This window comes from Passer montanus, unplaced genomic scaffold, assembly GCF_014805655.1.
Source record: "Passer montanus isolate IOZ18808 unplaced genomic scaffold, ASM1480565v1 scaffold89, whole genome shotgun sequence".
NCBI lineage: Eukaryota > Metazoa > Chordata > Aves > Passeriformes > Passeridae > Passer > Passer montanus.
Window position 1 is genome coordinate 1,881,404 of NW_024374256.1, and position 27,342 is coordinate 1,908,745.

At 63.6% G+C, this 27,342-nt stretch overlaps 1 protein-coding gene across 3 annotated transcripts; it reads left to right on the top strand.

Annotated features, from left to right (window-relative positions):
• The first annotated feature begins 730 nt into the window (after nt 1-730).
• On the top strand, nt 731-27,323 carry DLGAP3 (DLG associated protein 3). 3 transcript variants are annotated; one of them, XM_039733774.1, is made up of 12 exons: nt 731-759; nt 16,073-16,155; nt 18,739-19,810; nt 20,720-20,922; nt 21,376-21,490; nt 21,599-21,833; nt 22,325-22,665; nt 22,758-22,843; nt 23,516-23,940; nt 24,160-24,251; nt 24,444-24,587; nt 24,910-27,323. In XM_039733774.1, exons 3-12 carry the CDS (start codon nt 18,794-18,796, stop codon nt 25,126-25,128), a joined length of 2,877 nt encoding a protein of 958 aa, XP_039589708.1. In that variant the 5' UTR covers nt 731-759; nt 16,073-16,155; nt 18,739-18,793; the 3' UTR covers nt 25,129-27,323. The 3 variants fall into 3 exon arrangements, with proteins under 3 accessions (XP_039589708.1, XP_039589707.1, XP_039589709.1); XM_039733773.1 differs by lacking the exon at nt 731-759 and adding an exon at nt 5,802-6,102; XM_039733775.1 differs by lacking the exon at nt 731-759 and adding an exon at nt 5,804-6,102 and having other exon boundaries at nt 21,424-21,490.
• The last annotated feature ends 19 nt before the right edge of the window (nt 27,324-27,342 follow it).

Below are 27,342 nucleotides of genomic sequence, written 5' to 3' on the forward strand. Positions count from 1 at the left end.
TCTGGGCTCAGCTTGGCACCAGGATGGGGCATGTGCCACCACGCTGCTCCCGCCACCGTGCAGGGCGTTACCCAGGTTATTGTTCCTGCACTTCCTGCCCGCGCACGCTGTAATTATTATTATTATAATTATGATCAAATTACAGGGTGTGGTGTGAGAGGCTCAGCGGGCAGGCAGCAGCGGGTGGCCCTGGGTCTGCTGGAGGAAGGCTGGGCCTCGGGGGCTGCCCCCTGCCCGGGCTGTCCCGCCACCCTGGGGCTGTCCCGGCACCCTGGGGCTGTCCTGTCGCTCAGGGACTATCCCGACACCCCAGGGCTACCGCAGTACCGCGGGACAGTCTCTGCCCTCTGTCCCCTCCCTGGCAGGCTGTGTGCCCCTGCACACAGGGTGACGGTCCCTGAGTCCCCTCGGCTCGCTGGGGTGACCCAGGGGAGCGCCCACGGGTGGGTACCCCTTGTCTCGGCGCCAGCCCGGCTCCTCAGGGGATGCCCACGGCTGGGTACCACTCATCCCGGCAGAGCCCGCACCGGCAGCATCTCCCCGGCCCCACGTGCGGCTCCCCCCGCCGGGGGTCCCGGGGCGCCGGGAGGCGGCGGCAGAGCCGCACCGGAGCCATTTTGCGCCGCCGCCGCCCGCTCTGGCTCCCGGGGAAAATCCACCGCCGTGTCTTGGCGGCGCCGCGGCGGCCCCGCTCCGCTCCCGCCGCTCCGCGCCCGCCCGCGCTGCACTGCGGGGGAGGATGTAGGAGGCGGGAGCGGGGTAAGAGCGGCGGGGGCGGCCCCGGGGCCGCGGGGACCGCGGGGCGCAGCGCAGGGCGGGGGTCGGTCCCCGAGCTCCGCGGTGCCCGGCGGGGGGTGCGGGGAAGGGGTCCCGAGGGTCCGCGGTGCTCAGTGAGGAGGGGGGCTCTGAGCAGCGAGGCACCGGAGCCGCGCGGAACCGGCCCCGCGGGAACGGGACGTGTCGCCTGCGGACCCACCGAGCACCGCCGAGCCGGTGTCCGGGGGTGAACCGGGTGGAGGAGGAAGGAGCCGGGGAATGGCCGGGGGCATCTCAGCGGTGCCATGGAGCTCAGCTCCGCCAGGATTCCCCGGTGGGTGCGGGAGAGGGGGTGCCAGCGGGCATCCCCATCCCCTGCTGCCCGAGGCACCGGGGAGGGAGGCACAGCCCGCAGCCCCTCCAGCCTCCCCTGGATGGCGGCGCCAGCCATCCTGCGTTCTCCCGCTGCGGAGGGCTCGGGGCAGGCCCAGGACCCCTCCCCACTCAGTGGGCTCCCCCTCCTCATCCTGTTGGAGGGGTGGCGAGGACCATGCCCGGCTGGGTGCCGGGAGCGGGCACGGGGAACCAGCTGAGCTGTGCACATCACCGTGCATCCAGGAGCCATGGTCCAAGCCAGCCTGGCAGGCAAGCAGAGCTTCGGGGGCCCCTGTCTGGGTGCTCCCTCTTGCTGCTGCCTTCCCTCCTCCAGGCTGTTGGGTTTTCTTGGAGGAGTCGGTCTGGTCCCTCCATCCTGCAGAGCAAGTTGGTGCTGGGACCGCTGGTCTCTCTCCATCCTGTGACATCCAGCCCCTCATGTCACCTCCCTGGCGGGGTCCAGGGCTGTGCTGCCCACAGCTGATCCCTGCCTGTCCCCTGGCCAGGAAGGGGGGACAGAGCCTGTGGTGGGTGTTGGTTATCCCCGTGGGAATCCAGGCTGGGAGCAGGCAGCTTTCCTTGGTGTAAATGGGAGCAGGATCTGGTCAGCAGTGCAGCTTCTCCTTTAGGAAATTGATGTAATTTTTGGTCTTTCTTGGTTTCTCACCCCTGTGCTCCCACTGTTCCCCCGAATGCATCCATGCCTCCCAGCCCTTGAGGACTCTGTCTGTGCAGGGATGGAGCAGGGGGAAGGCCACTGGGAGATGGGCATAGCTGCAAGGAGCATGTCAGCCCTTTCAAGCATTATTACAGCGCCGGCAGGGCTGGGAATGCAAAAATAGCCATCAAAGTGACCGTGGAACATCCGAGCCTGGAGGGGCCCCTTTTGGCTGTGGTGGTGGTGGGAGCACTAACGTGGGGAGCTGCTGGTGTGAGCCAACTTTGGGGCTGCCCTGGCTGTTGTTACCCCACTGAGCCAGGGCACCAGGACCATCTCCAGGCATCCCTGCTCTGGAGAATGGGGTGACAAAGCTGTGATATCCCCCTGCAAGCCGGGTGAGATGATGCTGATCTTGGTGCCCAAATCTCCCTCCTCAGTGCCAAGGCTTGTGCCACGTGGGCATGGAGGAGCAGTCCCCAGCCCTCTCAGTCCTCCTGCTGTGCCTGGCTCCCGGCAGCTTGGGCAAGGCACGGGAGGAGTGGAGGGTGTTGGGAAGCCCAGGCTGGGGGTGTTTGGGGGGCCCTTCCTTCGGCCTCCCCATCAGGAGCTCAGTGCCAGGACCTGTGGGATGCAGAGCCTGTGTGGGTGGCTGCTGGCTGTGCTGCTGTGGGTGTCCCCAGCTCTGCCCACCCTCAAAGGCAGGATCAGGCCCCGTGCTGGGGTCTCATGGCCAGGTGGAGCTGCTGCGGTGGGGGCTGGGGCTCCAGATCCAGGTTTTGCAGACGCTCGCATCTCTCCAGCAAGCTGAGCCGAAACCCTGGATCCCACCCAGCCAGAAATTTGGATCTGGAGCCAAAGGTGACTCTTGGCCCTTATTGCCAACACAGGCAAAACTAAAATCTGGATCTGAGCAGAAACAGGAGGAGCCTGGATCCAGCGCAGGGGCTGAATGTGTGGCTTGTGCTCCTTCTGGCCATCAAATTGGATTTCCTGAAATAGCCTGTTGAAGACCAGAGCCCAGCAGGGACCGAATGACAGGTCACCAGGGGTGTGGAAGCCCCATCACGATCCTGGCTGCCTGCTTCAAGACGTTGGCAGCCAGCAATAATAGTAATACCCAGTGCCATAGCCGGGAGAGCGCAGCGCTGGAGAGCTAAGAATAGCAGAGCCGTGCCAGCAGAGGGGACTCGAGGGGCGGGCGGGGGCCGGGGGCTGCGGCTGGACGTGCCCTGGGGGACACCCCGGCCACGGGGTGGCAGCGGGGAGGACATCCCTGTGATGCAGGTGGCACAGGGCACGGCAGGTGCTGCAGAGGGGGATGCGCAGAGTGGTGCCTGGCGCTGCAGACCCCAGGCAGTGCCCCTTCAGCCTGGCCTCTGGGCTTTGGCATCCCCTGCTCTGATATAGGCCTTCAGATTGTGGCCATTTCCATGGCCCATGGTCCCTCCAGAAGCAGCAGCACGGGGGGGCTGCCTGGAAAGCCATGGACAAGGCAGACAGCTCAGCACTCCGCACTCACCTCCTCCAAACCAGGCAGGATTGAGCCCCTTCTGCTCGCCCTGTCCTGCTCAGCAGCTCATTCCCAAGGCTGTACACTGTCACTGGCAGGGGACAGAGAGGGCCTGGCTGCCACAGGTCCAAAAGCTGAGCTGTGGGGAGGCCAGGCTGCTCTCTGCCAGCCACCACAGCACGTGGCTGTGGAGCAAGTGCCCATCAGATTAAGGAGAATTAATTTGTACCTTCCCCATTTCTCCAGGGCCAGGGGTGCTGCAGCACCCGGTGTCCCCCTCCCACAAGCAGCTGTGCCTGTGTCAGTGCCTGTGTCAGTGCCTCTGCAACCTGCCCTCAATCTTAATTAGATTTTCCACGTCGCCCCCCAGCTCACTCCTCCCCAAATGCTGGAGCAGGAAGAAGCCATGACATGGTTTCTAATCAGCTTCTGAATTCAGGTTCCTCTTGGCTGTTGTTGGAGGCTCCCCTCAGCCTTTGTTTGGTGCTGCCTGAGCAGGGTGTGCTGTGTGGCTCCCCTTGAAGCCAGCACCCCTGGGAGCGAGCGGCTCGGCAGCTGGGACACCCTGTGGGAACACACTGATGTTTGGTCACAGCAACTTGAGGAACACCCCCAGCAGCTGCCAACCACCCTGTCAGAGAGGCAGCAACTTGAGGAACACCCCCAGCTCCTGCCAACCACCCTGTCAGAGAGGCAGCCTGCCCTCTGCCCCCAGCTCCTGTGGGCACTGTGGCTGTGCCAAGCACTGGGCACCACCTCTGCTGCTCTCCTGGGGTTCATCCTGCCTGGCTCCCTGGTGTCCCTGCAGCTGGTGTGGGAGCTGGGCACCGTCCTGGTGTGGCTCCACTGCAGCCAGTGCCGTGCCAGGTTTGGCTCTGTCTCCAGCACCCAGACCTTGTCAGCAGCGAGTTGTGGCTCTGAGCAAAGCCAGGGGATGCAAACAGTTCCCAGTGCTGCCATGCCCCAATTAATAGCCTGTGAATCACGATGCTGTTGGAAGAGCAGATGTTTGTGGCGTGGTTGCCAGAGCTCAGTGTTTCACCAGGAGTCTGCTTGGCCTTAAATTGGCAGCTCTGGGCAGCGGGTGGTGACGGGGCCTTGCTGCCTGCCTGGCCCTCTCCTGCAGGAGGATCAGGAGCTGTTTGGGCTGGGAATCAGCTGAAGTTTTTGGTGGGCAGAGGGAAGGGGGAGAACAGCCTGTCTGTGGGCATGTGGGGGTGCTGTGCTGGAGCGAGAGGACTACAAAAGCTGAAGGTATCGAGTCCCATTCTGACAGGACCTGCTGATTTCCCATTCTTGGGGAACCTCTTGTCTTCCTGAAGGGATGTAGATGCTGTGGTGGCGCAGTGGGTGCAGGGGCACGTTTTTGGGAATGGTGAACTCGTTGGTGCTGGGGAAACACTGTATGCCTTGGAAGTGGCTGTCCCTGCTGCGGTTGGTGTCCCCAGACACGGGGCTGGGGTGAGACCCCGTGGTGGTTGATTCACCCCAGGTCGGTGCCATCTGTGCAGCTGAGCTGAGGGATGGCCTCAGGATTCATGTTTTGTGTCATGACACCCATCTTCCCCAGGCTCCCCTGTGCCCCCTCTGCCTGGGGGCACACTGGGGACAGCCCCACATGGCTCCCTGCAGCAGGCGTGTGTGGGAGCTGGGGGGGCCAGGGCAGCACGCAGGTGCCTGCGGGTGCACAGGAGTGTCTGGGGGTGGGCACGTGGGATGCTGTGAGTGGGAGCAGCCAGGTGCACGTGGCAGTGTCGTCGTCCAGGTGCAGTGATGCAGAGCTGCCGAGAGTCCATCTGTATGTGCAGGGCTCTGTGTCTGTCCGTCCATCAGTGTGTGTGTCTGTGTGTCCATCTGTGTGTCCAAGATCTTGTCAATCCATCAGTGTGGGTCTGTGTGCCATCCGTGTGTGCAGGGTCCTGTCCATCCATCAGTGTGTGTGTCTGTGTGTCCATCTGTGTGTCCAGGATCCTGTCTGTCCATCAGTGTGTGTGTCTGTGTGTCCATCTGTGTGTCCAAGATCTTGTCAATCCATCAGTGTGTGTCTGTGTGTCCATCTGTGTGTGCAGGGCTCTGTGTCTGTCCGTCCATCAGTGTGTGTGTCTGTGTGTCCATCTGCGTGTGCAGGGTCCTGTGTGTGTGTGTGTCTGTGTGTCCATCCGTGTGTCCAGGATCCTGTCCATCCACCAGTGTGTGGGACCGCGTGTCTGTCTGTCTGTGCAGGGTCGTGTGTCTGTCTATCCATCAGCATGCGGGGCTGTGTGTCCGTCTGGCCGTGCCGGGTGTCCGTCCATCCTGCAGGCTGTGTGTCTGTCTGGCTGTGCCGGGTGTCTGTCCATCCTGCAGGCTGTGTGTCCGTCTGGCTGTGCGGGTGTCCGTCCATCCTGCGGGCTGTGTGTCCGTCTGTCCGCGCGTGGGCGAGCGGCGCTGCCGGCGTGGGCAGCCCCTCTCCGGGGGTGCGTGTCGGTGCGCGGGGGTGGCCGAGCGCGCCGGGGAGCGCGCGTGGGTGTGTCCCCAGCGCGCGGGGGCGACGGCTCCGCCACCGCCTCTCGCCGGCTGCGAGGTGCCGGTGCCGGTGCCGGTGTCGGCGCCCGGAGCGTGGCCGCCGCCGCCGCCGCCGCGCTGCCGTGGGTGGCCGTGACCCCGGGGACGCTCCGGCCTCGCAGCGCGGCCTGGCCGCGGCATGGGCAGCCCGCAGGGAATTTGCGGGATCAGAGCGAGCCCAGCCGCCGTGCCGCGGCCATCCTCCGGCTCCTGCCCAGCCCAGGCCGGCAACTTCATGGCTTAGCAGCGGCGGAGGGTGAGTGGGGAGGTGGGTGGGAGGGAGGGGAGAGGGCCTGGCTGCGTGCAGGGGGCTGCGTGCCTTGCAGAGCCCCAGTCCTGGGAGAGCCCTGCTTTGTGCCAGGCTGTGCCAGCCCAGCGAGCTCCCCCGGCCCGGGCGGAGCGGGAGCCCCCCGGGCAGCCCACAGCCCTAACCCCTTCGTGGCCGAATCCTCCTCCCTGGCAGCCACGTTCTCGCCTCGGTGTGCAGCCCGTGGCTCCCGGCCAGCCCTCGCTCAGACGAGCCTCGGCACAGCCGGGAAGCTCGCCCGACCGGGATGGGGAGATCCCAGCCCCGGGGTCTCTGCTCCTGCTCCCTGCAGAGCTGGGGCTGGGGGCTGTGTGTGCTGCAGGGGGGGTGTGCTGGGGCTGGGGGCTGGGAGCCGTGAGCACTGGGGGAGGGGATGTGCTGAGTGGGGGCTGTTCACTGGGGGTGTGGGGAGCAGGGCAGGGCTGCACCTCCGTGTGTGCGAGGCACAGGGTCCCCTCTGTGTGTCTGTGTGTCTGTGTGTCTGTGTGTCGGCCCGGGGATGGAGCCGGGGAGCCCCAGCTCTGCCTGCCAGACGGCCCCGCTGCCGGGGAGCGGCACAGCCGGTGCCGACATCTGTGCCTCGAGCCCTGCCTCTCTTCAGTTCGCTCCTTGGCACAGGCACAGTGGCAGTTGGGTCCCTCTGTACCTCTCCGTGGATTTCCCCATCACCCTGCCTCTCCGTGACACAAACCTGTATCTCTGCTGTGTTTTCTTCGAGGGGAAACTGAGGCAGGAGGGAGGGAAGCAGCAGAGCCCTCTCCCGATCCCTGTCATCCTGAGGCTTGATCCCACGCCTCACCCTGGCTTGTTTTTTCCTGCCAAGTGGTGCCAAGAGCCGGGGGGAAGCGAGGGCGTCCTGGGACACAGCTCCGGGCCGTGTCTGCCCGGGGCCCTGGAGCCGCCCAGCTCCTCCCGCCGCTGTCTGGCACATCCCTGGCCTGGGGCTGCCACCGGGGCTGCCGGCGGGGCCGCAGGACGGCCACCAGTGGCACGTGCTGCTGGCCACTGTGGTGACACTGGTGGCCGTGGTGGCAGTGGTGGCCGTGGTGGCCGTGGTGGCAGCGATGCTCCTGGTGGGAGTTCATCGTGGTGGGAGTTCCTAGTGGCGGCCATGGTGCCACGGCAGTGGCAGTGGTGGCCATAGTGACAGTGGTGGCCGCGCTGGTGGCGGTGGTGGCGCTGGCCATGGTGGCGGTGGCGCGGGCGCTGACCGCGGTGCTGATCCCCCGAGCCCGAACCGCAGGACGAACCGGCGGCGGGCCCCGACCCTCGCTACCCCCCGCCCCACGGGCTCCCTGAGGCTCGGGGTCCCCCCGCTTCCCTGGGGACGTCCCGCCCTGTCCCTGCCCTTTGAAGTGCGGCAGCTCCAGACGGGGCTGGTGGGACGGGAACCACGCGGAGCCCTCAGCCCGGCGGTGTGCCCTGTGCCCACACCCTGCCCGCCGGGCTGGGCACAGCCTGCCCTCCGCGGGCCCTTCTGATCGTCCCGCCGGGCAGGTCGGACGGGGACGGGCTGCTGGGAGTCGGGCTGGAGAGCGGGACAGGGCAGGGCAGGGCGTGTGGGGACACGGGCCACCAAGGCTCCATCACACCCTGGCGGGTTTGGGACAGCCAGGGAGGGGCTGCCGGCCCTGCCTGGCTGATGTGAAGTGCCCGGGGCAGCGCTGTGCTTGGTGACACTGTGCCCACCTCGGCCCCCCAGAACCGTGTCCCCAACCGCAGTGCCGGTGTCACTGCTCCCAGAACAAAATGTCAACCCATGCAAATGAGACTGCGGGAGCGGCTGATTGAAGGGCCCTGCCCCGCCCCGGAGTTGCAATCAAATATGCAAATGGCTCCCGAGGAGGCTAGTGAAGGCTATTAATAGCGGGGATGAGGCTGGGAGAAAGCGTGGTGTTCCTGAGGGAATGAGCCTGGGGATGAGCTGGTTCTGCTTGTCCCTCTGCCCAGCGTGTCCCTCTCTGCAATGCCTGGCCAGGTGACAGGTGGTCCCTGCAGTGGCCACCAGGTATTGCTTTGGCCACCACACCCTTTGAAGGGCAAGTGCTGCCCGAGTGCCCACTGCCCAGCGTCCAGAGGGAAACCACAGCTGCTGAAAGCCCTGGGCTGAGATTTCAGCCCTGGGCAGTCAAACCAGGAGGGATGAGGTGCCCAGTGGGGCCTGGGCTCTGCTGGGGGGGTTCCTGTGGCTCAGCCTGGGGCAGCTGTCACCATGCTGGGAGAGGGAGGAAGGGGCTGCCTCCCACCCCCCACCCTTCACCCTGTGCTTCCACACCCCCTTCCCTCCCCTGGTTTCCCTCTGTTGCCTTTGAGGCAGGTGATGTCCCTCTCCTGCCAGCTCCAGTATGAGCACGAGGCACTGGTGGGCACCACGCTGTCCCTTGTCCCCAGCCAGCTCAGGGGTCTCCGTGTGCTTGGCCTCTGCTGCAGCCCCTCCACCTCTTCTCTTGGGTTTTGGGCTCCAGGAACCATTTGACCTTTTTATAGAAAATTGCGGAAGTCAGGCTGGAGTCAACAGTAACTAATTATTTAAAATCTGAAACTGGAATAATTAGCCCAATTAACAGTCTCAGGTGACGTCTGACTCCATCTGATAACGGCCCGAGGAAGAGGGAAAGTAATTAACCTGTCAGCCTGACATTTGTAGGTCAGCCCCGGCTCCTCATGGTGTCGGGGGGGCACAGGGGTATTTTGGGGGCGTCCTGCCTCTCTTGCTGCAAGGGGTCTGCACCCTTTGGGGGTCTCAGTGCAGGGAGGGGGCTGTGGGGGAGCCCAGGTGGTGGGAGATGGGCTGTGGGGCAGGGGTGCTGTTGTTTGAGGCCGGGGTGCTGGGCAGGGGCACGAGCTGAGCGTCCCCCAGAAATGCCAGAGCCGGTCTGCTGGTGAGGCAGCACCTGTGGGCCTTTAAGGTTGCTGTGGAAACGGGCTGCTCGTTACCAGGAGGAGCCTCCTGCTTTCCAGGCAGGGCCCCCCCATCCCTGCAGGAGGGGATCCCCACCCCGGGCACCTGGAGCTGCTCAAACCCCCGTGTGTGTGGAGGGACATGGCGAGGGCATGGCTGTACACGAGCAGGAGGGTGGCCTTGGCTGGCACTGACCCCTCAGCCCAGCTTGCCCTTGGCATGGCCGGTGGTGCCAGGTAGGGCTGTGCATGGCTGGACACACCTGGACACGCATGGACACGCATGGACACACATCCATCCTGACCTGCCTGTGCAGCCCACCCGTGCCCCTTGGGGACCCTGCCCTCACACCTCGGCTGGCACATGGAGCCAGCCTGGCACTGGGGCTGTGCTGGCTCCCCCCTGGCAAGGCACGGGGACCAGGGAGAACAGAGTGTGCCCAGGCACAGCCCCCGGCCACAGCCCGCTGCCGCGCTCAGCTCTTGGAGTTTTAATGAGGTAAATTGTATAAAAAGCTCCGTTTGCCCTAAATGCCCATCCCGGCGTGAAGCTGCTGCGGCGCAGCCCGGGCACACCCCAGGAGCTGGGCAGGGGGCTACGGGGCTGGGCACACGCTCCCGGGCTGGGCACGTGGCAGCAGCAGGAGGAGGAGGAGGACGAAGGCGGTTTAGCACCTTTGCAATCATTTCCCTCCTCCCCCCCAAGTTTACAGCTTAGCTCAGCGGCTTATCAGCCTCCAATCTCATTAAATCAGGCAAATTGTAGCATCTGATATTTTATGGAGATTAAGGTGTGCGCCCAGACTCTATAATTATCGGCAAAGATGTATTTACAATACCTTGTTGCTAGTAAACAAAAAATAACTTCAGATCAAAGCTCTCTTCCAGGGGAATCAATCTGCCCATCGAGCCCCGCTGGGGCGTGCACGGCAGGGAGACACCGGAGCCGCCCGGGGTGGGTGGGCATCACGGGGGGACACGGCGGGGGCGTTTCGGGGATGTCCCCGCTCCCACGTGGCCGCTGCCAGTCCCCTGTGCTGGATCCATCCCCAGGGTCTCCCTTGCTGGTGTCTCCCATGAGAGAGGGATGCTCCCACCCCTCCGGCCGGGGATTTCCACCCCAGGGACCTCCCTGCTGAGACAAGCCCGGGATTTATCGGCACATGTGCGTTGCCCCTGGATTCCTCACGGCGCTGGCAGCGCTGCGGATTACCGATGTGGTGACGCTGGTTTATTGCTGCCTGAAGTGGATTTATCCGTGCGGCAGGGCCCGGGCTCGCTGCTGGTGTAAATCACCACGGCACGGCTGCCAGGAGCCTCGGGGCTGTGGCTGCATCCCGACAGGCCCTTGGAATTCCAGCCTCCCTGGGGGTTTCGTGGCCGGGGTCCCCATGGGACCGTGCACTCCACACCACAGATCAGCTGCCCCTTCTCCATCTCACTCTTGTGCCCACTGAAACGAGAATAAAATGGTGATAATGCTGCAGACGTCCTCTGGAAAGGGCTCTGAGGCAGATGAAAAGCCCTACTTAAGAGTGAGGCCATTATTATTAATAACTTGGAGCGAGGCTGTAAATTCAGCCGACACAGCTATTATGGGAAATGAACCTGCTCCCGTGCTGGATCTCAGGCTGCCAGGTGTGGGACGGGGATGGGCACAGGACAGAGCAGGGCTGGATGGCTGCTGCTGGGTCGTGCCCACAGCTGGGACAGCGTGGCCAGAGGGGGCAAAACCACTTGACTCCATCTGGGCTCTCTGGGATGATTTCTTGGCTTTTCTGGAAAGGCTGGAGGTGCGAGGGAGGGATCTTGGGGCTCAGGTCTCCTCCCAGCAGGAAAGGAGGTGGCTGAGCTTTGCAACAAGGCTGAGACTTGGCCCAGGCTCGTGTCGGGGGTGATGGAGGATGACAGGAGCATGGGCAGAGCTGGGTGCTGGGACAGACCAGGGTGGTGCAGCTGGCCTGAGGCCGGGCTGGGCAGGTCCCTCCGTGGCCATCCTGGGCTGACTGTGCCCATCTGAGGAGCATCCAGGGCAGCATCACACCTTGGCAAAGGTTGCATTAAAATAAAAATAACTCTGTGCCATTCAGTGCCCGCAGCCAGGTCAGGAGCAGGCAGAGCTGCCGTGGCTCCCATTCCATCGGGATGACTTCACCTCCAGCACTGCCCCCCCTGAGCAGGGCAGCCCCGGGGCTGGAGGGGGCTCAGGGTGGCAGAGCTGGGCGTGGAGCTGGGCAGGGGGTGCCGTGGGGGTGTGGAGTGCCATGAGGTGCCACACGGGTATCACGGGGGTGCAGAGCAGCGGCCATGGGCTCGTGGTGCTGCCTGCACCCGGCTCGGGAGCTTCTGCGGGGGAACGAGCTTTGATATAAATATCTTTTTGCTCAGCACACGACCTACTTTCCAGACAATGCCATTAGCCTCCCGACTCCCTCATTCATCTTGTGCCGTCCTCCCCCAGCCCGCCCCGCGCTGGCACCCGCGCCAGCCCGGCACACGGGCCACGGAGTGGAGAACCAGGATGGGCACCTGGCTTGGTGGCACCCTGGGGACCCTGCGCTGGCCTTGGGGACAGCCAGCAGCCCCGTTCTCACAGCTGGCAGGGGGCTGTTGCTGCCTGTCCTCTGCCTCTGCTCTGGCTTGGTAGAGGGTGGCTGGGTCCCCTTGGGGGTTTCTCCACCCCATCCCACAGGATATTCAGATCTGTCCCCCTCCCTGCTGCCTCCAGCCCCATTCCCTGCAAAGTCCATGCCCCGGGTGGCAATGGCCTCATGCAGGGACATCCCCAGCCAGGCACAGCCTCGCTGGGCACACGCTGGTCGGGGCAGAGGGGAGCACAGCCAAGCAGCCAAGCAGTGACCCCAGGGGCAGTGTGTGGGGTCAGGGCCCCTCCTGAGCACCCCCAGAGCTGGTGCTGGGCTCACACACGTGCTCCATCCAAGGATGGTCCTGCAGGAGCTCCACGTGCTGGCAGAGGCTGTGCCATGCCATTGGCAGCCAGTGAGTGGCTGGTGGGATTAGGGGCAGGTTGGGAAGGGGGTGCCCAGTCCCTCTGCCATGGCAATGCCCGGCCCCTCTGGCTCGTGGGGATGGCTCTGACACCAGTTTTCCCCCAGGAGCTGGGAACATCTCTCCAGGCCCACCACCTGCACACCTCCGTGCACCCCTGGGATGAGCCCCCGCTCCTCCCCTGCAGCTAAAATTAAATATTCAATTTGTATTGCTGGTAAATCCAGCAAATCTCTTTTATCTCTAAGCTGTTGTAGCAGGAATATCAGTGGTGTAATCTCCATGGGGGCTTGTCCTGCTGCCCTTCACAGCTCCCTGGCTTGGACCACGCTCCCTTTTCCCCACATTTCTCTCTGGGATGGTTCTGGGTGGTGGAACAGGTCTCCAGTGCCGACAGCAGAGCTCCCTGTGGCACCCATTCTGCAGGTGCTGCTGGCTTTGGGGACAAGGGTGTGCATGGTCCCCAAATTGTGATGGAGGTGCTCTTGGCCCAGGTGGTCCCACAGAGCATCCCCCACGCCTACTGTGTCCTCACTCACCAGCCGTGCCCCCCCTTCCCGTGCTCTGTCCCCGCACTAAGAGCATTGTGCAGAATTATGTATTTAAATATTTAGGTTTTCATCAGCTTTGCAAATTAAGCCCATCCATTAAAGCGGCAGTTTGGGTCCTCTCCTGGCAAGCTGGGCTGTGCCATGCCTGGGGCTCGCTGTGCTCATCCCAGCCCTGGCCCCGGGGGATGCAGCCTGGGAATGGGACGTGATGGCCCCGAGCATCCCTGCTGGCACAGGGACCAGGGCTCTGCTTCCTCGCTCTTCCTGGAAACTCCCGGCCCGTGGGAGGTGCTCTGAAGAGAACCGGTTGGGATTGGTGATTTTGGGGTTGGAGCAGGGGAAAACAGGATGAGGACAAGGCTGGTGACAGGTGAGAGCCCTGGCTCAGACAAGCACCGGGCAGGGATGGCAGTGCCAGCCTGCTGGGGGCTCAGTGGGAGTGAAGCTGGGGATGGAAGGGGCAGCCTGCCCAGGGGCTTGGAGGAAACGGGCAGGAGATGGGCAGAGCTGTCACTGCTGCCACGCTCAGTGCTCAGGCCGTGCTGCCCCGAGCTCACCAAAGAGGCTTTGGGTGATCCCTGGCTTAAGCCATTACACGGCATGGCTGGGGAGTAAGTGGCTCCTTAAGCCTCGGCAGCGTGGCCTGGCTGGTGGCTCCGTGTGGGTGGAGGCAAAAGTGGGGGTGATGGGGAAATGGGGTTCACCCAGCACCGCTGCCAGCTGCAGCCCTGGCACAGCCACAGGGTCTGAGGGGCTGCCACGGCCCCCAGTGCCTCTGGCACAGGCAGAGGGAACTCCTGGGGGCTGCTGGAGCCCACTGCCCACCTGGGGCACTGCTGGTGGCTGGAGTGCCCATGGGAGTGTGGGCACAGCCCCCAGGGCTGGCACAGCACAGGGCACGTCCCTGCTTGTCCCTTCCCCTCACTGCAGGTGAGCAGCAGGCTGTGGTGTCTCCTCGGTGTCACCTGCATGTCCCCCTTTCCCAGCAAGCCCTGGAGGCACCGCAGGAGCGTGCTGGCTGCTGCTGGCCCCAGGCAGAGCGGGCAGATGTCGAGTGTGTCCATGGCAGGGGAGCTGTCCGTGGGCATCACCGCTGATGGGTGCTCATCCGTGCGCCTCAGTGCCCACAATCCCTGTGCCAGCTGGCATGGGCTGGGGTCCCTGGAGCTCTGCCTGGCCTGGGGGTCCCTCCACAGGGGTCTCCCAACTCCGTTGGCTGTGCTCCTGGTGCTCTGGGTGTGGGATCCCACCTGTGGCAGTCGATGCCCCGTGTGCCATGTCCTGTGGGCAGGAGGAGCATTGCTGCGAGGCCGAGGGGCTGGAGGTGCTTGTGCCATGGGGCTGCTGGCTTCTCACCCCTGCCAGCCCTTCCTTGGGATGCTGCCATGACCCATTCCCTGTGCCACCTCTTTCCTTCTCAGCCAGCTTCCTGAGATCCCAGGTGTTCCCCATCTTAAAGGGCTTTTGAAGGGATGCAATGCCAGGCTCCTTTCCCTGCTGGCTTTGCCCTGGCAGCTCCAGGATGCTCCAGCTCCTTTGCACACCCAGCTCTTGCCCCCAGAGAATCAGGTCTGGGGCCAGGGTGGGTGGCCCTGGGCTGTGTGTGCTGTGCAGGGAGGGGGTTCCTGCTCCCCCGTGGTGGCAGCAGCCTGAGTCAGTGGTGTTGTGGCGGGAAGTCCCAGCGCTGGCGGCCGTGCCGGGATCCCTGGCAGCTGGGCGCGTCGTCGTGGCCGTATTTCCTCGCTCTGCTCCAGGAGTAATTGCTCAGATGGGGACGTGGGGCAACTCCCATCCCTCTCCCGGCATGGTAATGAGTGAAGAAGACTCAAAGACAAATGGCTCATTAAGAAGCAGTGCTGCATTGCAGGATTTTTCATCCCACCAACCGCTGCATCAGCAGAGGCAGCACCTCTCGCGCTCGCTCTCCCAGCCCTGGAGAAGGAGCTGTCAGGCAGCTGGGGCTGGTGCCAAAATTAATCATGTGCTTAATAACGTGCCCAGCCCGTTGAACAGCCTGTCCTCAGCCTCCGGGCTGTGGAGAGGGGTGGCTGTGCTGGACTGGAGCCCTGGGGCACCGGGGAGTTGGGGTTGGTGCCTGGGAAGCGCCCATGCTCGGGGAGAAGGGATGTGTCAGGACAGGGCTGAGCCAGGGGAGATGCCCCCAGCTTCGGGTGCCAGAGCCCCTCAGTTATGTCAGGGTGTCAGGGTCCCCCAGGTATTTTGGGGTGCTAGAGCCCCCCAGCCCTGGCAAGGTCCCTGCCAGCTGTGCTGGCTTTTGTGGCCTTCCCAGTGGCCTCAGTAAACACTTCCTGCTCCACTCATATTTGCAAATCCTCAGCTTGTGTTCATCTTTCATGACTTTTAAAAAATCTCGCCTCATCCCTTTTTTCCAGCGGTGCCCGGTTGGATCCTGCCCCTCACAGCCCTCTGCAGGCAGTGCCTGCCTGCAGCTGCTCTGCTTTCTTTTATTAACAGTAATTGGTTTTGATTTCCTGATTGCAGCCAGTGTATTTTCTGTGATCTTTGCATCCTGCTCACACTGTTTTCCTCTTTCCCTTCTCCTCTTTACCTTTTCCTTTTTCCCCATCCCCCTTTTCTCTTTCCATTTCCTCTTTTTTCCCCTTTCCTATTCACTTTCCCTTTCTTCACCTTTCCCCTTTCCCTTTCTCCTTCCTCTGCTAAATTAGGTGATCTCTTACTAAGCCCCTCTTTTTTCTCCTCCAGACTGAGTAAATTTTACTAATTCAGCCTCATAAAATAACAGAGCAATTAGTAATAAAATAAAATGTTTGCTTTCCACAATCCTTCTCGCTTACAATGAGCGGGGAAAGAGTAAATAGATTAAAAGCACGGTGGAAACGACCTGGCGGTATTCCATATTTATTTTCTTCCGACGGCCGTAGATCAAATTTGTTCAGCCCCTAAGTGGGAAAACCACTTTATTTTATTTTTTTCCCCGGCTCCAGCTCGCGCGCGGTGCCGGGCGCTCACGCTGCGTGTTTGTTCTCTCCCGCTTTCATCCCAAGCCATAAAGGTCCCCAGCAGGACCCAAGCTGGCAGAACCTCGCATTAATTTGCAGAGCAGAACGGGCCGAGCTCGCACCTCTCCCGGGCTGGAAGGTGGAAAAAAAGTCCCTTTGGTGACGCTGGAAAGGCGGGGTGGCGGGAGGAGGATTTGTGGAGCCGGGGCAAATGAAAGTCGATGGCGAGGTGGCCGCTGGGCCCGCTCTGGCACCCGCTGGCAGGGAATTGCATAACAGGATGGGACTGGGGATGGTTTTGGGGCTAAACTGGGTGAAACACGTGGCCGTGGCCGTGCGGAGCTGTCCCCGTTGTTGAGCTGGTGTGGGGCGGCCTCAGGGGAGGATGGAAGGCTGGGCTGATAAAAAATACTCAGGCTGGTTTTGGAGGGGGAACACCCTCGCTTTGGCTTTATCCCCCTCCTGTTCCTCCCCCAGAGCCTGCTGCCCCAGGGATTCCCAGCGTGGAGGAGCTGCTGCTGGCGAGGCCATGAGGACAGCATCCCCCTGAGCGCCGGGCGGTGAGTGCCACCAACAGCCCTCACAGGGACCCCAGCGTGGGCTGCCCGTGGTGGGGCTGCTGGGGAAGGGCAGGAGGCCAGGACCCCCTGAGTGCAGGGCCATCAACCCCAGCTCTTGGGGTTAGACCTGGAAGTGGTGGAAAACCCAGTCTTGCCCCGTGTCAGGGTGGTTTGCCAGACCCAGACATTGTGGTGGGGTTTTGATGTCCTCTCACCTCCCCGCTGGTGTTCCTGGAGCTGGAGGGAAGATGGGAGGATCCTGGTGCTATGGGGTCCCAGGGAAGCTCAGGCTCCTGGTGGGTTTGCCCTGAATCCCTGTAGCCCTGGGCCTTGGCACGGTGCTGCCTCCAAGGCAGGGATGTCATGGGGCAGCTGCTGGGAAGTGGAACTGCCTCTGCCAAGTGCTCCCATGGGAAATTAAGCAGGAGGATGAATTTCAGGATAGCCTGGAGCACCAGGGACTACCAGCCCCTCTCCTCCCTGCGCTGACCCTCGCAATGGGGAGAGACATCAGAGGGAGGTGGTGATGGGGAGCCACTGGTGGGAGTTTCTCCAGGCGCTGGATGCAATAAAGGCGAGGAGTGAGTTATTTGTAATGGTAATTATGCTCTTCCAGTTTATCCTAGCACATAATTGTGTGGGCGGTAGGTTCCCACTGGTGGTAATTACCCTGGTGTTAAATGGCACAAAATTCAGCTGGGCTGGGTTTTTCCCCCTTGACTTAAATCTCTGCTTTGGTGGCACAAATCCCTCCATCCCAAGAGCTGCTCAGTGGATTGGCCTTTGGGGGGACACAGCTCCAGCTCTCGGCCACCTGCCACGCTCAGGGCAGCTGCCCCAGTCCCACTGCCAGCCTGCCCACACTGCCCTCCTGGGACAGGGCAGAGGAGTGGGCTCTCATCCTCTGCACATGGCCATTCCTGCTGGCACATGGGATGGGGACCCTGCCTGTGCTGAGCCCCACAGGGTCTCTCCCACCCCTTCCTCCATCCCGAGGTTGCCCTCAGGGAGCCTGGCCGATCCTTGGGCAGGCTGTAGATTCCTGTGTCGCCGTGGTGAGCTGGGACATGGATGCTCCGGCGTGTCCCCACCCGCTGGCAGCGCTCCGCAGGTGCGGGGGAGCTGCGGCGCTGCCTCGCCTGCGGTTCCGGCTCTGTTGAATTCCTGCACCTGCCGAGCACAAAAGCCCGGCGGGCTCGTGCTGACAGGCTCCGCAGATATTTTGACTCCTTCTTGCCGCCGCGGCAGCAATATTTGGATCAGCTGAGAGCTTCCCTCCCCGAGCAGGAGATGATAGCTCAGCCCGCGGAGGCAGAGCTGGGCTGGGAGCCTGTTTGTCTGTCTGTCCTTCCATCCTGCTGCTGGATCCCCGGCCAGGGAGGCAGCTCCATCCCACGCTGCTGCTCCTGCTCCTCGCAGCAGCTGTCTCGGGAGGGGAGAGGCATCATCTGTACCAGCTGCATCTCTTCCGTTCAGCAATTAGGGAGCCTTGTTAGAGCAGGAGCGGGATCTGAGGATGGGGAGCAGCTCAGGATGAGCCATCCAGCCTCAAAGAAGCTGGGAAGGAAGGTGGTGATGGTTTAGGGCAGATGTGCTCCCAAGGCCCTGTCTGCTGCTCAGGCCCAAAACACATTGGTGCCCACCACCACACCCCTTGGGACCCCCAGTTGCTCTCTCCTCCAGGGCTGCCTGGGGACACAACCCCCTCCCACCAGGCCTGGCCCTGCCAGTGTCCCTCATTTCGTCTCCATGGTCAAATCCCCACGTGCCACAGGGAGCGTCCCATGGTCACCTTTCCCTGCAGCCAGTCTGGGAGACATGCTGCCCGCAGCACCTGCCCAAATATGACAGCAAGAGCGTTAACGGCGCCTGTTAATTAGCCGAGACACTCTGGAGAATAAGTAATTTCCTCATTTACAGTCCAACCAAAGACAGAGCCTTTGAGGACTGCAAGGCACACAAACCTCCATGGGTGCAGGCGGCTCAGCCTTGGCTGGTGCAGGCTCAGCCTGCCCATCCTCCTGCTTCACCCTGGGGCTGCCCTCACACCACAGCCACCTCTGCTCCTGGCTCCCCACCCAGAGGGCTCGCAGGGCAGGAGAGCCCTGGCTCGTGGGTCTCGGTGTGGGGCTGGATGGAGACATCAGAGCGCGGCCCCCCCGCACCCCGCGGCAGCTCATTAGCGGCGCTGTGAATCGCAACGGCTGAAAAACTCAGCCAGAGCCGCTTTCTAATGGAGAAACACTTCATAATATTTGGTGTTGGAGAAGAAAACAAGGATCTGCTGATGGCAGCATGTCCTCCCTCGCCGTCTGCAGGCCCTGCTGCCTGCATGGCTGCTGGCAGCACCTTCTCCTTCCCACTGCCCCCTCCGAGCACCTGAGCTGGGGGTAACCCCACGTGCCTGGCACTTGCTCCTGTCACCACATGGAAAGCCAGGATGCTGGCACTTCACAGGGCTGAATGTTGCCCTGGAATCTTCCCAGCCTTCTCAGCTGGTTCCTGTGAGGTAGCCCCCAATGCTCTGCTGGTTGTGAGGTTGCAGAGGGGATCTTGACGCTGTTCTTCTCCCTGTCCCCACAGATGAGCCCGCAGGGGCATCCCGGCAAGATGCCGAGGCTATGGGGCGGGTGCTGAAATGATGAAGGGCTACCATGGGGAGCGTAGCCAGACACAGCCCTCCTCCGGCCACCGCTGCCGCTGCATCCCCGAGAACTGCGAGCATCCCGCTGACTACATCCCGCACGGCCCCGAGGGCCGGCCGCCGTACCTGCTCAGCCCCAGCGAGCCGTGTTCCCTGGAGCATCCCTACTGCCCCGGCGCGGGCAGCGAGTGCCCGGGCGGGCCCCTGAGCGAGCCGCCCTCGGCCAGCGCCAGCAGCACCTTCCCGAGGATGCATCACGCGCAGCAGCCCTACGACTCCTGCGACGAATGCATGGCGACCGCCCACCCTGCCAGCAAGATCAACCGCCTGCCCCCCACGCTGCTGGACCAGTTCGAGAAGCAGCTGCCGCTGCACCACGACGGCTTCCACACGCTGCAGTACCCCCGGGCCGGCGGCGCCGAGCCCCGCAGCGAGAGCCCCAGCCGCATCCGCCACCTCGTCCACTCCGTCCAGAAGCTCTTCGCCAAGTCCCACTCCCTGGAGGCGCCGGCCAAGCGGGACTACAACGGCGCCAAGATGGACGGCCGCGGGGACGGCTACCACCACCACCACCACCACCACCACCATCACCACCACCACCACCAGTCCCGCCACGGCAAGCGCAGCAAGAGCAAGGACCGTAAGGTGGACTCCCGGCACCGGTCCAAGATGTTGGGCTGGTGGAGCTCCGACGACAACCTGGACAGCGACAGCAGCTACATGGTGTCCGGCCGGCACGCCGCCGACCAGGGCACCCAGTACTGCGTGGACGCTCCCGAAAGTGCCTTCAGAGACTTGACCTTGAAGAGTCTAAAGGGCGGCGGGGAAGGAAAATGCCTGGCCTGTGCCGGCATGTCCATGTCTCTGGACGGCCAGACGCTCAAGAGGAGCGCCTGGCACACCATGACCGTCAGCCAGGCCCGTGAAGCCTATCCCAGCGCCGGCGGCACCGAGAAGACCTTGATGCTTCAGGAAGCAAAGGCCAAAGACAGAGCGTACCAGTACCTGCAGGTGAGGGGCTGGGCAGGGTGAGGGGACTGGGGCTGACTGTGCTGTGGGGTGAGCCAGGGCTGGGACCCTCCATCCAGCAGCCTGGGGATGCTCCAGCTCTGCTTCATGTCCCCAGCACTGGTGCCCCATTCCCAGGGTCCTGTTCTGGTCCCCGATGTCCCCTTGAAGTCCATCTGCTGCCTCCTGCCCTGTGCTGCATTTGGGGTCAGAGCAGCTCTGTCAGCTCAGGGCCACCAGCAGCCCTGTGCCTGCTCCCTTCTCACTGCTTTTATCCTGCCTGTGTGCCTGGCTGGGTGCCACTGCCTGCCTCATCACCAGGCTCCCTTCTAGGTCACCCCCCTTCCAATTAAAAGCTAATTAACTCTTCTCTCCCTTTCCTGGGGGAAGGAGACAGGGAGCAGCAATGCTGTGCTGGCCAGGGTGGGGGTGGCCGGGGCCTGTCTCCGCTGGCAGCGGGGGCATTGGGGCAGGGTGCTGGCCCCATCGCCCTGGCTGGGGGCCCCAGGGGACACCATTCCCCTGCCACTGCCCTGTAAGGACCCCGTGGTGCTGGCGTCAGCAGCACGTGGTGGAGCTGGTGCCCGATACGTCAGGAGGGTGCTGTGCTGGCATGGGTGGGATTTGGCCCAGACGCTTCTGCCAGAGGGGCCGTGAGGTGGGAGCTGCGGCGCCGCCCCGCGTTGTGGGAATGGGGAGCTGTGGCTGTTAGCAGGCATCTGCTCTCCTGGATTTTGGGGCTTTCCAAACGGGTCAGAGCCCCCAGGGTCTCTCCCTGCTGCTCTGGGGTGCATGGGGAGGACAGGGGAGCCGGGCACACGTGGTGGATTTGGGCTGGCACGTGGCCTGGCTCTGCATCCTACCTGTGGGACCCCGGCCACCGCATCCTCCCACGCTTGCCTCCTGCTGCAGGTGCCGCAGGACGAGTGGAGCGGGTACCCGGCCGGCAAGGACGGGGAGATCCCGTGCCGGCGGATGCGCAGCGGCAGCTACATCAAGGCCATGGGCGACGAGGACAGCGCCGACTCGGACATCAGCTCCAAAGTGTTGCCCAGGGCGGCCACGCGGCGAGACAGCTACCGCCGCTCCTCCAGCGCCGACCAGGCCAGGACCAAGTAAGGGCTGCTGCCTCCCAGCCCCGTCCCAGCTCTGCAGGAAGCGGCGGGGACATGGGCCAGGGCTCCCTGGGAGGACAAGTGGCATGTCCCCACTCACGGCACTGTCCCTGCTCACATATTGTCCCCGCTCACAGCTCAGTCCCCAGCGCAGCAACGCCCAGCCCTGTCCCTGCTCTGTGTCAGGGCACTGGGGGGGACATGGCCATGCTGAGCTTTTGGGGGGGACCCGCTGCCGCAGCCACATGCAGACCGTGGGGAGAAGAGGCATGTTCAAAGGGGGATGAGTGAGATGTGCTCCAGTCCCAGCAGGTGACAGTTTTGGGGGCAGTGAGGAGTGGGGACAGCAGCAGTGGCCAGCGGGGGAGGATCGCTGCGGCTGCGTTTCCCAATGCTCTGCTGGAATGTGTTGCTTCTGGTGCGATCCCTTCTATTCCCACTGTCTCTCATTAGGTTTGCAAGTAGGCACTATTCTGATTCATATATCTGTAACTGTCCCAGCTGCTGCACGCCACCGCGAATGCTCCCGCGGGGACAGAGCTACGGGCGCTCCTTCACCACCGGCCAGGTACGTTCTGTGCCTCAGCTTCCACAGGGCTGGCCGGGGCAGGGATGTGGTGGATGTCGCTCTGAGCATCCCTTGCCCTGCCTCAGCCTCACCCACCGCTCTCCCCAGATCAACGACGAGCTCAACCACCAGTTTGAGGCCGTCTGCGAGTCGGTTTTCGGCGAGGTGGAGTCGCAGGCCGTGGAGGCGCTGGACCTGCCTGGCTGCTTCCGCATGCGGAGCCACAGCTACCTGCGGGCCATCCAGGCAGGCTGCTCCCAGGACGACGACTGTCTCTCACTCTTCTCCATGTCGGCCCCTCCTGGGCCGCCCATCACCAGCAGCATCCTGAAGCCCAGCACTTGTGAGTCCTGGAGGGTGGCGAGGGCTTGGCCGCGTGAGGGAACCCCACATCTCCCTGCCCGCTCACCTGGGCACCTGCCAAGGGCTGCTGCTGCCCTCCTCCTGGCCCGTGATCCCCATAGTGCCCAGGACAGGGTGTGAGCATCCTGCTCATCATGCAGTCCCAGTCAGGGGGCTGCTCTATGTCCCCAGCACCCATTCGCCATCCCCTCCTTCTTTCCACTTCTGTCCCCATCTCTGCCCCTTGCTGGGTGCTGCAGCAATGCGGCCAGTGTGGGTTTGGGGTGTTTTCCAATCCCAAAAGCTGGTCAAACAGCCCCGCTGAGCTCCGGCCCCTATATAACCCAGCTTAGGGGCAAACCCTGTGGGGTCATGATCCCCGTGCTGTGGGAGGAGATGGGCAGCATTCCCCGGGGCCCCTGTTCGTGGCGGGAAATGAGCAAATGTCTGTGTTTTCACGTGCCTTTTCATCCTGCGCCTCTCCCACAACAGCCTTCAGTTACAGAAAAGCTCCACCTCCCATCCCTCCAGGAACCAAAGCCAAACCTCTCATCTCCGTCACGGCGCAGAGCAGCACCGAGTCCACCCACGAGAGCTACCTGCCCAGCGAGGTCGCCCGCAGCCCCGCCTGGTCCAAAGATGCCGCGGCCCGCTGCAACTCGGCCGAGAGCCTGGAGAGCTCCAAGGTGACGGCCGTGGCCCTCGACCTGCCCCCGGTGCAGCCCCGTGCCGCTCCCAAGCCCTCCACACTCATCATCAAGGCCATCCCAGGCCGGGAGGAGCTGCGGAGCTTGGCTCGGCAGAGGAAGTGGCGTCCCTCCATCGGCGTGCAGGTGGGCTCCTGCCCGAGTGGTGTGGGCTGTGCTGAGCCACTACGCTGCGTTTTGGGGCTGCCCTCCAGCGCTCTCTCTCTGCCCCTCGGCAGGTTGAGGCCGTCTCTGACTCGGATACGGAGAGCCGGAGCCAGAGGGAGTTCCACTCCATCGGGGTGCAGGTGGAGGAGGACAAAAGGTACCACATGGATGGGCTGGGCTGAGACCTGCCACACTCGCTGCACTGGGGCACTGGGTTCCCAGGGGCTTCCTGAGCTCCACACACCACAGCTACCCCGCAGCAGCTTTCCCCTCTGCCCTCTGGCTGAAACCCCAAAGCTCAGCACCTTCCCCATCCCAGGCTAGCTGCCCCCACCTGGGTGGGATTTGCCCTTTCCTTTGTCCTTGCTGCTGCCCAGGGAAAGGGCTGCTCTATTCCTTCCCTCTGCTGGGTCTCCTCCGCTGGCCTCAGCCCTTAGCTTTGAGCCCACGCCAGGTGCAGATGAACCTTTGGGCATTTCTGTAGCTAACCATGACATTTTGGCTGGCATGGGAACGCCAGGTGTGCCAGAACCTGCATGCCCTGCGGGAGGGGAGCTCCGGCATTGTGCCCATGCAGCCTGGTGCTCCTCTCCATCCCCGGTCCAGCGCTGGTAGCCATGGAAACAGGCTGAGAGCAGAGGAGACGAGGGACCGGCAGATCACAGCTGCTCAGGGTTGCGCCTGTGGCCCTGAATGCTCTGGGATCCACCCCGGCATTCCCAACCCCATCCCACCTGTGGGTGCCCCTCACCCTGCCCCTGCCACTGACGGGGACATGGGACAATCCCTGCTGGCCACGAGGATCCCAACGTTCTCATTGTCTCCGCAGGCGAGCGCGCTTCAAGCGCTCCAACAGCGTGACAGCGGGCGTGCAGGCGGACCTGGAGCTCGAGGGCTTCACGGGCCTGGCCGTGGCCACCGAGGACAAAGCCCTGCAGTTCGGGCGGCCCTTCCAGCGGCACTCCTCGGAGCCCGAGTCGGGCCGGCAGTACGCCGTGTACAAGACGGTGCACACGCAGGGGCAGTGGGCGTACCGCGAGGATTACCAGCTGCAGTACGACACGGTGGAGGTGCCCCGGCGCGACGCCTGGATCGAGCGGGGCTCCCGCAGCCTCCCCGACTCCGGCCGCGCCTCCCCGTGCCACCGCGACGGAGAGTGGTTCATCAAACTGCTGCAGGCAGAGGTGGAGAAGATGGAGGGCTGGTGCCAGCAGATGGAGAGGGAGGCCGAGGACTATGACCTGCCCGAGGAGAGTGAGTCGGGTGGGGTGTCGCAGCAAAGAGAGGGGTGGGGATCCTGCAGAGCTGGGGGGCCACAGTCATTGTTCTGCAGTGCTCCCGCCTTGGAGCATCTTTGCTGCCAAGGCTAAAGAGGTTGGGTGAGGGCAAGAAACACTGTGAAACCCTCTGGGGCTGTGAAGGGGAGGAAAGACACCATGTGAGCAGTTTGTGACTGTCTGCTCTCCCCCCCAGTCCTGGAGAAGATCCGGAGTGCTGTGGGCAGTGCCCAGCTCCTCATGTCCCAGAAGGTGCAGCAGTTCTACCGCCTCTGCCAGCAGAACATGGTGAGTGTGAGTGTGGGCAGGGTGCCAGGGGTCAGCTGTGGTGGGGAGGGGGTGTCCCATACTCTCAGCCAGTGACTATGGACCACCGTGGAGGAGAGCCCCCAGCACAGGGGGCTGGGATGGCCCCATGGCCAGCAGAGCCAACATCCCACTGAGGGATGAGGATGGCACTCTGTCCCTCTGTCCCCACAGGATCCCAACGCATTCCCTGTGCCCACCTTCCAAGACCTGGCTGGCTTCTGGGACCTCCTGCAGCTCTCCATTGAGGATGTCAGCATGAAGTTTGGGGAGCTCCAGCAGCTCAAGGCCAATGGGTGGAAGATCATGGAGCCCAAGGTAAGGGCAGGGCTCTGCCACTGGCACTTGTACCTGCCACCTCTTCCTCCCTCCTCACCCCCAAGCACATCTGCACCCAAACCACTGCTGGGCTCTCACTGGTGGCTGCTTTTAGCAAACCCTTAAAAACAGAGCTGGGAACAAGCAAAGCTAGAGAGAGGCTGCTGTCCCACTGATGTATCCCAGCACGGCACGGATAAAGGATGGGCAGCCCCGCCTTGCAACCTGTGGGAGGGTCTGCGGAGCCTCTCACGGCGGCTTGAGCCTGCTGGGATGCCCATTCCTGCGAGGTCCCAGCCTGAAGCCCCTGTTGTCTGTGCAGGAGGAGAAGAAGGTGCCTCCCCCGATACCAAAGAAGCCGCCGCGCTCCAAGGTGCACCCGGTGAAGGAGCGCTCCCTGGACTCGGTGGACCGGCAGCGGCAGGAGGCCCGCAAGCGGCTCCTGGCAGCCAAGCGAGCCGCCTCCTTCCGCCAGAGCTCGGCCACCGAGAGCGCGGACAGCATCGAGATCTACATCCCCGAGGCGCAGACCCGGCTGTGACCGCAGCCTCCGCTTTTCTACCCGGACTGGACGGCGCGGCCGTAGCTCACTGTGATGGGGGCCGCGGGGACACCCTGGGGCAGCTCTTGGCCCCACTCACAGCTTCTCTCTTTTCTATCTTAGCCCTTTCGTGGATCCGACGGCGGGCGAACGCAAAGCCCGGTTCTGCCCCATCCCCTCGCCCCGCTGCCCGCATGCCCCTGCCAGCCTCTCCTGGGGTCCGGGGCTCTCCCTCCCTCTGCCCTCCCTGGGGCTGTGTCCCAGCTTTCTGTCCCCTTCCCACTGCCCAGCCCTTCTGCACACCCGCCCCTGCATCCCAACCCAAGGAGAGGTGACCTTCAGCACCCGGCCCCGCCGGGCTGGAGGGGAGGGGGCTGCAGGCAGGCCCCCCCGCCTCTCTGTACTCAGTGCAATCCCCTGGTGTGTGGCGGGGACGGACCCCCAGCCCCTGCCCAGCCGCAGCCCCCCCAGCCCTGCTCTGCCGGCATGAGGCTTTGGGACATGCTGGGGACAAAGGGGTCCCCTCGCTGCTCCCCCCGCCTGCGGCTCAGGTGCCGTGGGGACCCAGGGCTCCCTTCCCTATATACATATATAAATATAACCCAAGGAATAAACCAGAAAACTACACGTGACCAGCGCTGTGTCCTGCCTGGTGGGACGGGCCAGAGCAGCAGATGAGGCCCCCGGTCACGGCGAGCCGCCCTGCTTCCCTCGCACGGAGCATCGCCACGCGCTTCTCCCCTTCCCGCTCAGCCCTCCTGCCCCTCAGCCCACCCCTCATCTGTCCGTCCTTCCCTCCTGCCAGCCTGGAGCCCGGGAGCACCTCTGCAATGTGGCACTAGCCAGGGACAGGCAATAGTCCCCCCGTGCCTTGCTGCAGGTGGGAGATGCTCCCCCAGTGAGCCCACCTGCAGTGACAAGGACCACACTGGGCTTGGCACCAGTGGGTGGCACCGGGGTGTGGACATGGCCAGCAGCTGTCCCTTGAGTGTGGAGGTAGAGACGCCCTCAGGGGGACACCCCTTCCCCCTGAGCTCCCGGAGCCCAGCGGGATGGGACACCCCAGGACAGGGCTGTCACGTACCTGATGCCTCTCAGGGCCAAGGGACACCCTGGCATGTGGCTGTCCCCAGCTCCCCCATCACTGTGCACAGAGCCAGGAACAGGGTGGAGAGCTCCCCCGAGGGCAGAGCAGCGCGGTGGGGCAGGAGGCTGCATCTGCCTCATGGCTGTCCTTAACCCCGTCCTCCAAACCTCCTGTCCCCCTCAGCGTCCCTTTTGGTGGCAGAGGGGGGAGGACCCACGCCCGTCCCTCACTCTGCCGCGCCAGCAGCCCCACGCAGCATCACCAGCCCCCCCACCCAGGGCAGGGCCAGTGGGTGCCAGGTAGCTCCCGAAATCTGGGGCCAAACCTCGCCCAGGCCCTCCGGCAGGGCGGTGGGATCAGAGGCAGCTGGGGGACGCCTCGCTGGGGTCCCTCGCTCCTGGGGGCCCGTCGGTGCTAATAAACACCTCCGTGACGGCAGCACCCACTCAGCCACCCCAAGCCCTCCCCCACCCCACTCCCCCTGCACCCCCAATTTAGGGATGTGCCTGGGAAGGGCCCCCGGCCCCCGCCCCGGCCAGCGCCGTGCAGTGACCGTGACACGTGGCTCCCTTTTTATTGTAACGAACCGCCGCAATTAATAAAGATGACTTTGGTTACTCCGGGCCAGCGGCCACTTCCCTGCGGGGACATGGCCGGCACCGGGCTCGCCTTTCACCTGTCTCCCGTCCTTTTGTGTCCGTGGGGTGGGGAATGCACGCCTGTGGGGTGGGAAATTGGTGAGAGGGGTTTTTGCAGGTCTCCTCGTGGAGCTCCCCATGGAAACCTCCCATGGGTCTCTTCCAGGGGGTCTCTGCCTCCGAGTCCCTCCCCGTGGATGTCCTCCTGTGGGTGTCTCTCTGTGGATCTGTCCCCGTGCCTCCCCTGTGACTCCCCACGTGAGTCTCCGCTGTGACACCCCCGTGGGTGTCTCTCCGTGACACTCCTCGTGACTCCTGCATGACATCTCCCGGTGGCCAAGACACCCTCTGTGATTTCTGCGTGTCTCTGAGTCGTCCCCGGCCCTCCCCTGGGACTCCTCCCTGTGTGTCTCCCAATGGGTGACACCCCGTGACTCTCCCCGGGGGTCTCTCCCTGCGGGTGTCTCCCGTGGCTCCCCCCGTGACACC

Coding starts and splice junctions, on each gene's coding strand:
- DLGAP3 (XM_039733774.1), top strand. CDS start 18,794: ATGATGAAGGGCTACCATGGGGAGCGTAGCCAGACACAGCCCTCCTCC. Junction 21,491..21,598: donor GCTCCTTCACCACCGGCCAG/GTACGTTCTGTG, acceptor CGCTCTCCCCAG/ATCAACGACGAGCTCAACCA. Junction 21,834..22,324: donor CATCCTGAAGCCCAGCACTT/GTGAGTCCTGGA, acceptor CTCCCACAACAG/CCTTCAGTTACAGAAAAGCT.